Source organism: Canis lupus, chromosome 1, assembly GCF_011100685.1.
Source record: "Canis lupus familiaris isolate Mischka breed German Shepherd chromosome 1, alternate assembly UU_Cfam_GSD_1.0, whole genome shotgun sequence".
In the NCBI taxonomy this organism is placed as follows: Eukaryota; Metazoa; Chordata; class Mammalia; order Carnivora; family Canidae; genus Canis; species Canis lupus.
The window spans coordinates 95,762,722-95,776,919 of NC_049222.1; the positions used below are offsets into that span (position 1 = coordinate 95,762,722).

A 14,198-nucleotide genomic window follows, 5' to 3' on the forward strand; every position below is an offset into this window, starting at 1 on the left:
AAAACAATAAAATTGTCAGTGCATAGGGAAAATGATAATTATAAACATATATGCTCCTAAAAAGAGACTCCTTAAAATACATAAGGCAAAACTGTCATAATTGAAAAAATAGATAATTTAAGAGTAATAGTTGGAACTTTGAAAAAGGCCACTCTAAATAACTGATAGAACAACCAGTAAGAAAATTAGTATATAAAGAAGGCCTAAAGAGCACTGTTAACCAACTTGATCAAACCTGCCTACATTTGTAGAACGTTCTACTCGAAAACTCCAGAACATAGTCTTCTCAACTGCCCATGAAAGTTTTCAGGGTAAACTATATACTGGCTGTAAAACAAGTCACAAATTCTAAAAGATTGAAATAATAAAAAGTATATGTTCTCCACAACACAACTAAGAGAGTCACAAAAGAAAACTGGAAAAACCCTAAATAACTCATGGATCAAAGAAGAATCACAAAGGAGGCTTCTTAAATGCTCTGAACTGGTTAAATAGAGTGACAAAATTATAAGCTAAAGCAGGAGTTAGAAGGAAATGTGTAACTTTAAATGCCATATCAGAAAAAAGGTTTCCAATTGATAACCTAGTCTTCCACTGTCAGAAACTGGAAAAAGGAGAGCAAACTAAGCCTGAAAGAAGGAATAGAGAGGAAATCAATGAAATAGGAAACAAAAATAGAGGAAATTAAACTATTGGCAAAACCTTGCTGAACTGGCCAAGGAAGTAACAGAAAAGACACAAGTTACCAAACCCAGGACATAGTGGGGTAACATTGCTACCATCCCCACAGAAATTAAAAAGATTGTAAGAGAATGTTACAAGTTTGTACCAACAAATTAGACAAATGATGTGAATGAACTCCAAGGAAGACACAGTTAACAAATTACAAAAATCTGAATGGAAGTATAACAAATACATTGATTTAATAATTCCAAATCTTCCCACAAAAATGTCCAGATCCAGATGGCTTTACTAGTAAATTCTGTCAAACATTTAAAAAACAAGTAATACCAATTATTCACAAATTTCTTTCAGAAAAAAATGGAGATGGGAACATCTGTCCATTCTATTTGGTATCTGTGATACCAAAGCCAGACAAATCACAAGAAAAAGCTACATATAATTTCCCTCCTGAACATGGGTTTAGAAAGTCCTAACTCCTAGTCACAATTTTAAGGGAGAAAATTATTGCCTGTGTAATAAGTGTGGGGGAAAGGAATTAGATTGGAAAAAAATGAAATAAATTTATTTGCAGATGACACTATATATAGAAAATCTTGGGCAGCCCCGGTGGCGCAGCGGCTTAGCGCCGCCTGCAGCCCGGGGTGTGATCCTGGAGACCCTGGATCTGGTCCCACGTCAGGCTCTCTGCATGGTGCCTGCTTCTCCCTCTGCCTCTCTCTCTCTCTCTGCGTCTCTATGAATGAATAAAATGTTTAAAAAAAAAAAAAGAAAAAAAAAATCTTAAGGCATCTCTTAAAGAACTATAGTAAAAATGCATTTAGCACGATCAGAAGGTATCAAATCAATACACAAAAATGAATTGGAGGTGCCTAGGTGACTCAGTGGATTAAGCATCTGCCTTTACCTCAGGGCATGATCCTGGGAGTCCTGAGCTGGAGCCCTGCATCAGGCTCCCTGCTCAGCAAGGAGTCTGCTTCTCCCTCTCCCCGTTTGTGCTCTCTCTCAAATAAAATCTTTTTAAAAAAATGAATTGTATTCTGTTTATTAGCAACAAGTAATCTGAAATGAAATTAAGGAAACAATTCCATGAATGGTAGCATTAAAATAAATAATTGTAACAAAAAGTGTAAGACTTATACACTGAAAAGTATAAAAATTATAAAATACTGTCATAAGAAACAGAGGAAGATTCAAAAGTGGAGAGATATTCCATGTTCATAGATGGGAAGATTTCCCACATTGATTTATAGATTCAATACAGTTCTTAACAAAATTTCCACAGATCTTTATGCAGAAATCAATAAGCTGATCCTAAAATTGATATGAAAACAGAGACCTATAATAGCAAAACAGTTTTTTAAAAGAAGAATCAAGTTGAATGATTTACACTACTTAGTTTCTAAAATTTACCCTAATACTACAGTTAGCAAGACAAGATAGTGCCAATGCAAGGATGTATCAATGGAACAGATTTGACAGTTCGGGAAGAAACCCTTACATTTATGGTCAGTTGATTTTCAACAATGCCAGAGTGCTAATTCAAAGGGAAAAGGATAGTCTTTTCAAAACAAATGTTGCAAAAAAAAAAAAAAAATGTTGCTGAGAGAAATTGGGTATCGTATTAGATCAGATAATGGGCCACCCAAAGAATTGAGTTCTGATCCATGGAACTTGTATCATATCACCTTATCTGGAAAAGGGAATCTGTACAGCTGTGATGAAGTTAAGGATTTTAAAATGAGGTTTCCAGGAATTATTTTTTCAAAAGATTTTATTTATTTATTAGAGAGGGAGGCAGAGGCAGAGGGAGAAGCAGGCTCCATGCAGGGAGCCCGACATGGGACTCAATCCCGGGTCTCCAGGATCACGCCCTAGGCCAAAGGCGGCGCCAAACCGCTGAGCCACCGGGGCTGCCCGTGATTGCCAGGAGTTATAATGGGGGGCACTCCCTAAAGGCCATCACACATGTCCTAAGATAGAGGCAAAAGGAGATGACCCTTAGACGCAGAGGAGATCACTCCAGAGAAGAAGGCTGTATGAAGACAGGTGGAGGAAGCCCAGCAACCACCAGAATCTGTTCCAGGAACAGATTCCCCCCAGAGACATGGATGGAGTGTTGCCTTTATGACACCTTTATTTAAAATAAACCCTTACCTCACACGATATATAAAAATCAACTCATAATGGGCCAGAAGCCTAAATAACAGGCTACATTATAAAGCTTCTAGGAGAAGGCCTAGGAGAAAATCTTTGTAAATCCTTGGTTAGGCAAAGATACCTTATGTACAACATGAAAAGCATAAGCCAAAGAAAGACATTGATAAGCTTCATTAAAATTTTTCTGAATTTGCAAGGGCCCCTGGGTGGCTCAGTTGGTTAAGCATCCGACTCCTGATTTTAGCTCAGGTGGTGATCTTGGGGATAGGAGATTGAACCTCGTGCTGGGTGTGGAGCCTGCTTAAAATTTTCTCTCTCTCCCTCTCTCTCTCTATACACTCCCTGTGCGTGCTCTCTCTCTCTCTCTCTCAAGAAAATGCTTTAAAATGTTTTAAATTTGCTCTTCAAAGGACAGAATGAAGGAAATGAAGACAAGCCACAGACTGTAAGAAAATATTGCAAATCATATATAATAAAGGATGCGTATCCATGTATATAAAAATAATTTTTAAAAACTAGATTTAAAAAATGGTGAAAAAGATGCCACCAGGAGCCATTTAGTGTCTATAAAAGCTCATGAAAATATATTCAACATCATTAATCATTAGAAAAACACAAATCGAAACTTCCAACATAGCCCCTGACACCCACTAGAATGAGTATAATAAAAAAGGTCATACCAGCCATTGACAAGATAGAGGAAAAAAATGAAAACCTCATACATTTCTGGTGAAAATGTAAAATGGTGCGACTACTTTGGAGAAACTGTGGCAGTTTTCTAAGAAGCGTAACTTTTCTCTATGAAATGAAAACACCTGCTCATGCAAACACTCGTACGTGAATGTTGATAGCAGCATTAGTCATATAGACCCAAACTGGAATCCATCCAAACGACTGCCAACTGATGAACATCGAAAAGATGGTATATCCATACAGCGGAGTACAGGTCAGCAATTAAATAAGCTAACGTGTTACAACATTGATGAATCTCGGGCAGCCCGGGTGGCTCAGTGGTTTAGCACTGCCTTTGGCCCAGGTCATGGTCCTGGGGTCCTGGGATCGAGTCCCATGTCGGGCTCTCCACAGGGAGCCTGCTTCTCCCTCTACCTGTGTCTCTGCCTCTCTCTGTGTGTCTCTCATGAATAGATAAATAAAATCTTAAAAAAATAAAAAACAATATAGATGAATCTCAAAGACAAAAACATTCTGCTAAGTGAAGAAACCGCCAAATCATACAGCTTCTTTTTTTTTATTTTTTTTTTATTTTTTATTTTTTAAGTTTTATTTATTTATGATAGTCACAGAGAGAGAGAGAGGCAGAGACACAGGCAGAGGGAGAAGCAGGCTCCATGCACTGGGAGCCTGACGTGGGATTCGATCCCGGGTCTCCAGGATCGCGCCCTGGGGCAAAGGCAGGCGCTAAACCGCTGCGCCACCCAGGGATCCCTCATACAGCTTCTTATGCGAGATCACAGCTTCATTGTGCTACCTCTGTTTCTTGATTATATATAATCCCAAGAATGATAATAGGTTGCCATCATTTGGGGAAGTATATCCTTAAATTTTCATTCTTATGAAACTCTTTTGGCCTAGGTGATTCTTGGGTGAAATACTTAACTTTCTGAAAGATGTGGATAAGGGTATTGGCTGTTAGCTCCTTTTCTCTTAAAATTTAAAAATGTCCGGGGTGCCTGGAGGACCCAGTCGGTTAAGTGTCCAACTATTGATCTCAGCTCAGGTCTTTACGTCAGGGTCATGAGTTAGAGCCCTGCTTTTTGCTCCATGCTGGGTGTGGAGCCTACTTTTAAAAAATTAAATTTAAAAAAATCAGCAAAGCAAAACGTGTATATGGTTAAAAAAATCAAATTGTATAGAAGGATTTCCCACCCCAACAGTTCCCACACTCAGCCACACTCTGAGGAGGCAACCACCGAAAGCATTTCCCCTTTGTTCCTTCTGGAGAATAAAACATCTGTCTAAATATATGTTATGGCCCCATTTCCTCATTTATCACCCTGAGGTCGTCATTAGGATCTCCTATTTTGAAAATGTTTTGTATGTATCCTTTCCCCATTTTTCTATGTGGTTTACACACTCCTTTCTCTGGTTTATTTTTCTAGGAGCTCCTGGTTTGTGTGAGGCACCAACCCCATATAGTTTCACGCAGCTGTGCTGTTAAATATCTACCATTTGTATCTTAGCTCTCTCATTGAACAGAAGCCTGCATTTTTTTTTAAGATTTTATTTATTTATTCATGAGAGAGAGAGAGAGAGGCAGAGACACAGGCAGAGGGAGAAGCAGGCTCCATGCAGGGATCCTGACAAGGGACTCAATCCTGGGTCTCCAGGATCACGCCCTAGGCCAAAGGCGGAGCCAAACCGCTGAGCCACCCGGGCTGCCCTCAGGTGTAGAATTTAGTGACTCAACACTTAACGTACAACACACGGAGCTCATCACAAGGGCCCTCCTTAATAAGAGCATGGAACACTTCACTAGAGTGTCATCCTGCATGGGGCCCAGGCTAATCGCCGTATTTTTCTAATTTTAGCATGTGTGCTGCTGAAGCGAGCACAAGACCATTGAATCCTTTGTAAGTTGGTCTGGAACATTGTGTTCTGACACAGTTGACCTTTAAACAACATGGATTTGAAGTGCGCGGGTCCTCTTCTACGTAGATTTTTTTTCCCAGTAAATACAGCAGAATACTGTAAATGTATTTTTCCTATAATTTTCTTAATAACGTTTTCTTTTCTCTAGCTTACTTTACTGTCAAAATGCAGTCTATCACACACATAATATACAAAATATGTGTTAATCAGCTGTGTTATCGGTAAGGCTTCTGGTCAACAGTAGGCTATCAAGTAGTTAAGTTTGGGGGGGGGTCAGAAGTTACACGGGGATTTTCTGCTGCATGGGTGTCTTTGTCCCTAATCCTCCTATTGTTCAAGGGTCAACGCAGTTTGGTGGTTCTTTTGGTTTTTCTCTGGGTAGATGTTCATCGTACTGCTTACTTCCTTTCCTTCTGTTACAACATGGCCCTGGATCTCCAGAACAAGATTAAATGGTGGCAGTGGCACTGGGCATTCCTATCTTATAATTAATCATAAAGAAAACCCATCTAAAGTGTCTGTGTTACATTTCTCAACTTAAGTTGCTGTGGGATTTTTGGTATTATAGCCCTCAGCGAATGAATGGAGTTTGGATCCTCTGGGAAGCAGACATCAAGACAGAGATAGACGCGCAAGTGATTTGGCCTCTTGGTATGATGGATTGCCCTGGTTGATTTTCAAATGTCGAACTAGCCTTGCATTCTTGGTGGGGATGACGTGGTCATGATGTACAATTGTTTTAATACATCACTGGACTCACTTTGCTAATATTTGTTGAGGATTTATACATCTAAATTCATGAGAGAGGTTGATGTATAGCTTTATTTTTATGCACGCCCTGTTTGTACCGTGGTATCAAGGTAACGATGACCTCATACAATGAATTGGGAGGTGTTCCCTCCCTCTTTTCTTCACTGGCAGACATTTTGTAAAATTGATGTTAATTCTTTAAATGCTGGAGAAATTCTCTATATGAAAACATCTGGAACCTGGAAATATCTTTCTTCGGGAACTTTTAAATTACAGATTCGATTCTTTCGACGTTATAGGATTAGTCATGTATCTGTTTTATCTTGTTGGGTTTTGGTAGTTTGTGGTTTTCAAGGAATTAGTCCATTTCTTCTGAGTTGTCAAATTTCTGACACGTGTGACAAATGTATGATTTATAATGTCTGCAGGATCCTTTGTGGTGCCCTTCCTTCATTTTGACACTGGTGATTTGTCTCTACTCTCTTTTTATCCTTGTCAGTTGAGCTTAGGGTTTGTCAATTTTATTGACTTTTTTGACAAATATGTTTGTTGTTTTCACTAATTCTCTCATTTTCATGCTTTTATTTTCATTAATTTCTGCCCTTTAAAAAAAAATTCATTCTTTCTGCTTGCTTTTAGTTGCTGTACTTTTCCTTTCTCTTCTTTTTCCAGCCTCTTGAGCTGGGGATTTAGATTACTGATTGATATATTTTCTCTTTTCTAATGTAACGTAAACATTTATTTTCTAATGTAAACACCATATTGGCTGAACCCCACAAGCTTTGATGTTGTATTTTCAATTTCATTTCAATGTTCATTCACCTTCATTCATTTATTTTTCAGTTTCCTTTGAGACTTCTGTTTTGCCCCACAAATTATTTAGAAGTGTTACTGAATTTCCAAGAATTTGGAGATGGTTCTGTCGTCTTTCACTTACTGTTTTCTAATTTGATTCTGTTCTGGTTAGAAAACACACTCTGTACAATTTAAATTCTTTCAGATTGGCTAAGGTTTGTTGTATGACCAAGGAAATGGCCTTTCTTCACAGTGAGTGTTCCCTGAGACTTGCCTACGGTATGTATCCTCCTGTTACCGGGTGGAGTATTCCGTAATGTCAGGCAAACCCAGTGGGCTGTGGCGTTGTTTGTTGCAGCCTTGCTGGTTTTATCTCTAATAGTTCTAGCAAACACTGCAGGCTGGGTTTTGAAATCCCCAGCTACAACCGTGAGTGTGTCTGTTTCTTTCTTCACCAGTTTTTGCTCCGTGGAAAAACTTGAAACTTTGCTGTGTGCTATACCTAAACTTAGGATTGCTGGATCTTAGTGGGTTGACTGAGCCTTTATCATTCTGTGATGCCCTCTTTTGTTCCTAAATAACTTTTTTTTTTTGCTCTGAAGCTTACTTTCTTTGGTGTTATTATAGTCGCTCTTGCTTCTTTTCTAATTCACATTTGCATGATACAGCTTTGCCATCCTTTTCTTTCCTACGTATCTATGGTGTTATTGTGAAGTCATGTTTCTCATAGACTGCAAGTGATTGAGTCATGTGTGTTACCCACGCTATCTCAACCTTTCTGCATTCTTAATTTTTTCCAGCTTTACTGAAGAACAACTGGTCTCTGTCTTTTAACTGGTATATTTATCCTACTACTATTTAAAATAGTCATTTATATTAGAGCTTAAGTCTGCCATTTTAGTGTTTTGTTTTCTATTTGTCCTCTTTTTTTCATTCCTCTGCGGGGTTTTTTGTCTTTGTTTTTGTTTTGCTTGCCTTCTTGTGAGTTACTTGACCATTATTCAGCATTAGATTCTTCTTTATTTATAACTTTTTTTTATATATCGCTTTGTGTAACTTTACTGCCAGTTGCCCTGTGACCCGATACCGCTGTGATACCCCACCACCTGTGCTCTATCAGTGTTTTACCCTGAGTGTAGAAGCCTTACCTCCATTTAGATCTTTGACTCTCCCCACTTCTTAAATATAATTGTCTTAAGTGTTTTCCCCTGCATGCACTGAGCACCACATCAAATGGTGTTATAATTTTGGCTTCAAATATAAAGTATACTTAAACTCAAGAGGGGAAGAACAGTCTGTTAGGTTTGCCTGCCTCTGTCTTCTCATTCCACTGTCCTTGTCTTCTCCTCTGTAGGTCCTACCATCTGTCTGTTGTCATTCTCTGCTTTACTCTGCTCAGGCTGCTATTAGACATCCTACGGCCTGGGGGCTTAAGGAGCAGAAGTGCATCCCTCACAGTTCTGGAGGCTGCAAGTCCAAGGTGAGAGATATTGGGAGGCGTTGTTTCTCCTGAGGCCTCTCTCCTTGGTTCATAGGCTACCCGCCCCCCCCCCCCACCCCGCCCATGTCCTCAAATGGCTTCTATGTGCACATGCCCTGGGTCTCTTCCTCTTCTTGTTGGTCCTATCAGAGGAGGACCCCATCCTTAGAGCCTTGCTTATTAACTTAGGTACCTCCTTAAAGTTCTTATCTCCAAAAACCATCTCATTGGAGGTTGGGCTTCAACATAGGAATGAGTGGGCACAATTCAATCGGTAACTTTCTTTTTTTCTTTTTTAGTGTTTGGGGGTTTTCCTTTACCAACCTTTAAATGTAGGTATGCTAGCACCAAATTCTTTAAATTTCCTTCATCTGAGAAGTCTATTTCCCCCTAATTTTTTAAGGATAGTTTTGCCAGGATACATGGTTGACAGATCTTTTCTTTTATGTCTAGAAAAATGTACCACCGACTTCTGGCCTTGATGGTTTCAGGAAAGAAATCTGGTGTTATTAATTCAGTGTCCCAGTACAAGTAATGCATCACTTCTCCCTGGTTTTTAAGATTTTTTTTTGTCTTTAGTTTTTTAAAAATTTAATAATGATGACATGTCTTTGTTTGGATTTCTTTGAGTTTATCCAATTTGGATTTCCCCCAGATTCTTAAATCTGTAGTATTATGTCTTTTGCCAAATTTGGGAAGTTGTCAGCTAGCCACACCTTCTTTCTCTTTTTCTGGAACTCAGATGATAAATGTTGGATATTTTGGATACTTAGTTAGACATCTGTTTCACAGATCCCTGAGACTCCATTCATTTTTTTTTAAGGTTATTTTCTGTGTTTTACTCAGACAGAATAAACTCCATTGATCTGTCTTCAAGTTCATGGATTCTATCCAAAGTCCTCTCCATTCTACTATTGAATTCATTCAATGAGTTTTTATAACTTCTATTTCTTTGCAGAGATTTTTTATTTTTCCATTTTTCTCAAGAGAATTTGTCATTATTTATTGAAACATTCTTAATTACACTGTTTTAAAATCCTTGGCAAATAATTTCAACATCCTTTCACTTCAATATTGGTATCCAGTGATTTTTCTTTCTCACAGGGTAGTTTTCCTGATTGTTGGTATGATGAATGAATTTTTATTGTATCCCAGACATTTTGGTTATTGTGTTAGGGGACTCAATGCTACTTAAATCTTATATTTTAGCAGTGAAAGTGTCCCCTTTACATTTACTGTCTAGGTTCTGACCCACTTCTGTAGGCTGTGGTTCAGTGACAGGTTAGTATTAGAGCTTTACAGTGCTGCTGGCCAGCCTCATTCTTCTGGCACTTCTGGGGTTCTCACTCCACCCCCGCTGTTGCTGTCTGAAAGGTTGGACCATCTATGTTACTAGACCGCCTTCTGCCATGGAAGGGCTTAAGCCTCTGGGCCTGGGTCTTCTCCTGCCACAGGTGCTGAGCACAGAGTTGCTGGGCTGTGCTGATGCTGCTCCCTGGAGGGTCAGCAGCATTCCCGAGCAGTTCCTGAGTGCAGAGTCAGGGTTGTGTCAGCCCAGTGGGGCTTTGAAGGCAAATTGGGCTCCCTGCTGTGTCCCCGAAGTTGGTTAGTAGCCTCCATCTGGGCTCTGTTGGGCTCCTCCTTGCCCAGTTCTTCCACCAGGCCTTTCTTATTTACTTGTCTCTGCCATTGGCAGTTCCAGGTTTCAGGCCTCTTTGGCACCCATGTGGGGCATATAGGAGCTCAAAGCCCTCAGCACATGACCACACCTGAAGACCTGAGGTCTCCAACCAGTCCCCCTCTTCTTTTCCACTTTCAGAGTCCTTTTGCCATTCTCTGTCTGATTATTTCCAGGCTATTTAGTTGTATTTGGGAGAGAGGAGGTGGATAAGTGAATTTATGCATTCTTGTTCTTTTCTTTTCCTTTTTTTTTTAAAAGATTTAATTTATTTATTCGTGAGAGACACAGAGAGAGAGAGGCAGGCAGAGACATAGGCAGAAGGAGAAGCAGGCTCCATGCAGGGAGCCTGATGTGGGACTCAATCCTCGGACCGTGGGATCACGCTCTGAGCCAAAGGCAGATGCTCAACCTCTGAGCCACCCAGACGTCCCTATGAGTTCTTGTTCTGAAGCTAGAAGTACCATTTAAGGTTTTGCAAAATGGAAACTGGAATGAACCACTTGAAATCCATAGCCACAAGAGCCACTGCCCTCGCACAGAGCAGCCATTCGAGTGATTACTGGTTGAATGAACGAGTGAGTGGAGTTTTCATAATCTAACTTCAGGATCCTGGGCAGCCCGGGAGGCTCAGCGGTTTGGTGCCTCCTTCAGTCCAGGGCATGATCCTGGAGACCCGGTATCGAGTTCCACGTCAGGCTCCCTGCATGGAGCCTGCTTCTCCCTCTGCCTGTGTCTCTGCCTCTCTGTGTGTCTCTCATGAGTAAATAAATAAAATCTTAAAAAAAGTACTATGCTTTAGAATTATCTCTATTAAAAAATAATAATAATAACTTCAGGATTCTGAAGCCATTTTGAGACAGAGCCCCATTCTCTGGAGTACTTGGACAAGAGTACTCAAGAATGCTTCCTGGAGTTTGTAGGCTGCACCTTTCTGAGCAGAAACCCATTCATTGAACACTAATCTGAAGGTAGGAGAGTGTTATTCTCCAAAAGCTGATACTACCTGCTTATATCTCTGTTCATCTACCCTTCAGTCCATCCATCTCTCTGTCTGTATATAGGTATTTATCTAACCTTGAGGATCATACGCCTTTTTGCTTTTCAAAAAAGCAAAAAGCTTGCTTTATTCAGGATCCAGACATACTTAGTATAAGGACTCAAAAGACAACTCTTAGCCAGAGTCTTTCTTCAGGAAAGGAGACCAACATTTAACATAGAAAAATGAGAAGATTTTTAAAATTTTACTCTCAACAGCACTGGATTAACATGATAGAATGTCAGCATTTTTTAAAACCTCTAAAATATTGAGATTTCAACGAGCTCCCTTCAGCGCATGCTCCCTCTTCTCCATCAACATTATGATGCCTCTCAGATGTGGCTTTTTAAACGAAAACATGTTAATGAGGCAGTAAATAATTCCATAGCGAGATATTCACTGCACAGGGTGTGTTTCACAAAGCATAACACCCGTAGGTTTTGTTTTTGTAAATCTTTGACTCCCCAGCGGATACCCCACTTTCTCTCTTACAGAGAGAGAGTTTTGAAAAAAAAAAAGAAATCAGGCTTTGGTGGGACAGCTTTGATTTGACACTTTTGAAATATGATCTAGGTCATGGTGGTGAATGGTGCAAACCTCTTTTTTGGCACCAGCATCTGGACTTGATTATTTTAAATTAGGTTGTGGGGTGCTGGCATCCCCCCCTCGATGGAGCTGCTACTGCAGCCAGACCTGGCATCCCAAGATGATGCGGGAAATTAGCATGCGCTCCAAATACCTGGCAGCGAACGTGTACGGTAATTCTTGGCTTTGTTGTTTCAGCGCTGCCTTGATCAGCTTATAGAATGCCACCCTTTATGCTTCATCAGCGATGATGGCTTTCATGCCAAAGGTAAATCAACCCTGGAGCACTTTATTTGTATCAAATGTCTTCCTCAGAAGCGTAAATGACACTAAGTAGGCTTTTCGGTGCATATTTATTAAATGGATTTTAAAAAAAGAACCATCCAAAATAACCTACCACTAATAATGTGGCTAGTGTGCTCTGGGATGCCTGTGGGCAGCTGTGTAGCTCCCTACCCGCTTTGTCTCATGGGCTTTGCTGCCTTTGCGGCCCCTGTGGCCAGGAGTTCAAAACCAGGCGGTCTCCCGTCCTCCACTGCATCTGTATTCAAACAAGAGTGGGTAAGATTGGGCTTTAACCGACTTTTCAGCAGCTATTATATCCAGTTTTCCTATTTCCGGAATGTTTATATCTGAAAGTTTATTTTTCAGGATCAGAATCTGGTGCAAAGAGAAAGAAAACAATCCATTTCACATCTGAAGAGCTTACTGACCATCTGTATTCCCTCTTCTATGTTGTTTCAGAAACAGTCACACAGCCACTCCTTGGGTAGCTTCATCGAAACAAACTCCATGGACACTCATGCCGCAAAGATGAACAGCTTGTTTTGATGTTTGGAAAGAGCTTTACAACAACTGTTTGGGGAAGAGATTCTGCACCAGGAAGATCCAAATGCAGAGCTTCATTCCCACACACACACACAGCAGGATGACCCCGATGGGTCCACTTCTTTCTCTCCGCATGTCTTAGCTTAACGTCACCCAGGAGTAAAGAATCTTAGCATCTGCGGTGTTGTGTTTCAAAGATGCACCTCCCAGGAACCCCCACAAAATGTCCTTACAGAGGAGAAAACATACAGACCCTCAGAGCCGGGGTGTCACCCAGACCCACTTGTGATGCCAGGGCCCTATGCACGCTCTATCCTCCAGTCTATCACGCAGCCACTCCAGCACGAACCAAAAATTGCCCTGAAAGATAGAATCTTGGGAAACCAATAATTTCCCAAAGGACCCTTGAATCTCCCATGCCTTCTAACCCCCACTCTGCAACATGCTTTGTGTCCTGTGCTCACAAATTCTCCTCCTAAATTTGGGATTGTTTTCCCGTTCAAGCGATGACATTTGTTTTTTCCCTTCCGTGCATCAATAATGCTTTCTCTAAACCACAAAGGGAGGGAAACTAATTTATTTGTTATCGAATAGGTGTTTATAGTGTTGGGAACATTACTGAGATTCCTGGGGCCTGGTTTCTGAATGACTTTTCATTTGGTTCCTGTGCGGAGCAAACACTCCCACATTGAGGACACAGGACTTGAGAGTCAGGGAGAGAGGATTCTGGTAACAGCCTCCCAGTTTCTTGGCTGTATAACCTGAGGCAACATTTTGAGCCTCAGTTTCCCCTTGTGTGAAACGAGGTGGAAGCACCTGCTTCTCCATGCTGTGCGAAGACCCCACAGGGGCAGAGGTGATAGGATGCTCATCCCACTTAAGATGGCAAATCAGAATGGATGCCCACAGTGAGTGCTTATGGCCAGCTCTGATCAAGAGAGTGCATGCAAGGGTCTGGCCTGGTGCTGACTGGCTGCATCTGAGTCCCTCAGATCCAGGCTCTAAAGTGAGGATTAAAGTGACACAAGTGTATCTGGGAGACAATCCCAGGAGGTGTCTGGAGGGAAAGCCAAAGCACTGACTTAGCTCCAAGGAACGGCAGGCATCCACAAGAGTGTCCTGCTGTGAGCCACTGGGGCTCGGTCCTGCTGGAGACTTCCCAGTTGCCACTTGGTGAGTCAGAAGGGTGGTCAGCTACCACCACTACTGCTCATTCTGGGGCTGGTGGCTGCTCTCCAACATGTCCTCACCCACCCAAGCTCCTATGGCCACGGTGTTTGCAGGAGGGGTCGTGGGTCTGTGAACATGAGCTCCAGGGAAATGTGGCATCAACAGTGTCTGCTGCAACTGCTGTGACAGGTTTTCAAAAGAGAACTCAGCATTTTCCAGATACCTTAGGTGACACTGGTCACTCATGGCACAGTGAGCAGGCCTGGCTGTGCTGCTTAGGTTCAGCCCCAAACAGAGACGCCAGGTGCTCACCTCCATTGGGCATTGGACGGGGCTGAGGGGGAAGGGGCTCCCTGCCACCGAGGTAGATCCCCAAGGAACTGACAGCTGAGGGTGGCAAGCTCCTCCTGGACGGAGTAACC

The 14,198-nt window shown here is 41.3% G+C and overlaps 1 protein-coding gene across 1 annotated transcript in view; it reads left to right on the plus strand.

Annotated features, from left to right (window-relative positions):
* SPTLC1 (serine palmitoyltransferase long chain base subunit 1) overlaps nucleotides 1-12,785 on the plus strand; it is a 65,040-nt gene extending 52,255 nt beyond the window's left edge. Inside the window, exon 15 of the mRNA XM_038527292.1 lies at nucleotides 12,523-12,785. Within this exon, the coding sequence (XP_038383220.1) occupies nucleotides 12,523-12,595 (73 nt within the window). The 3' untranslated portion in view covers nucleotides 12,596-12,785. The remainder of the gene's footprint in view (nucleotides 1-12,522) is intronic.
* Nucleotides 12,786-14,198: the final 1,413 nt, after the last annotated feature.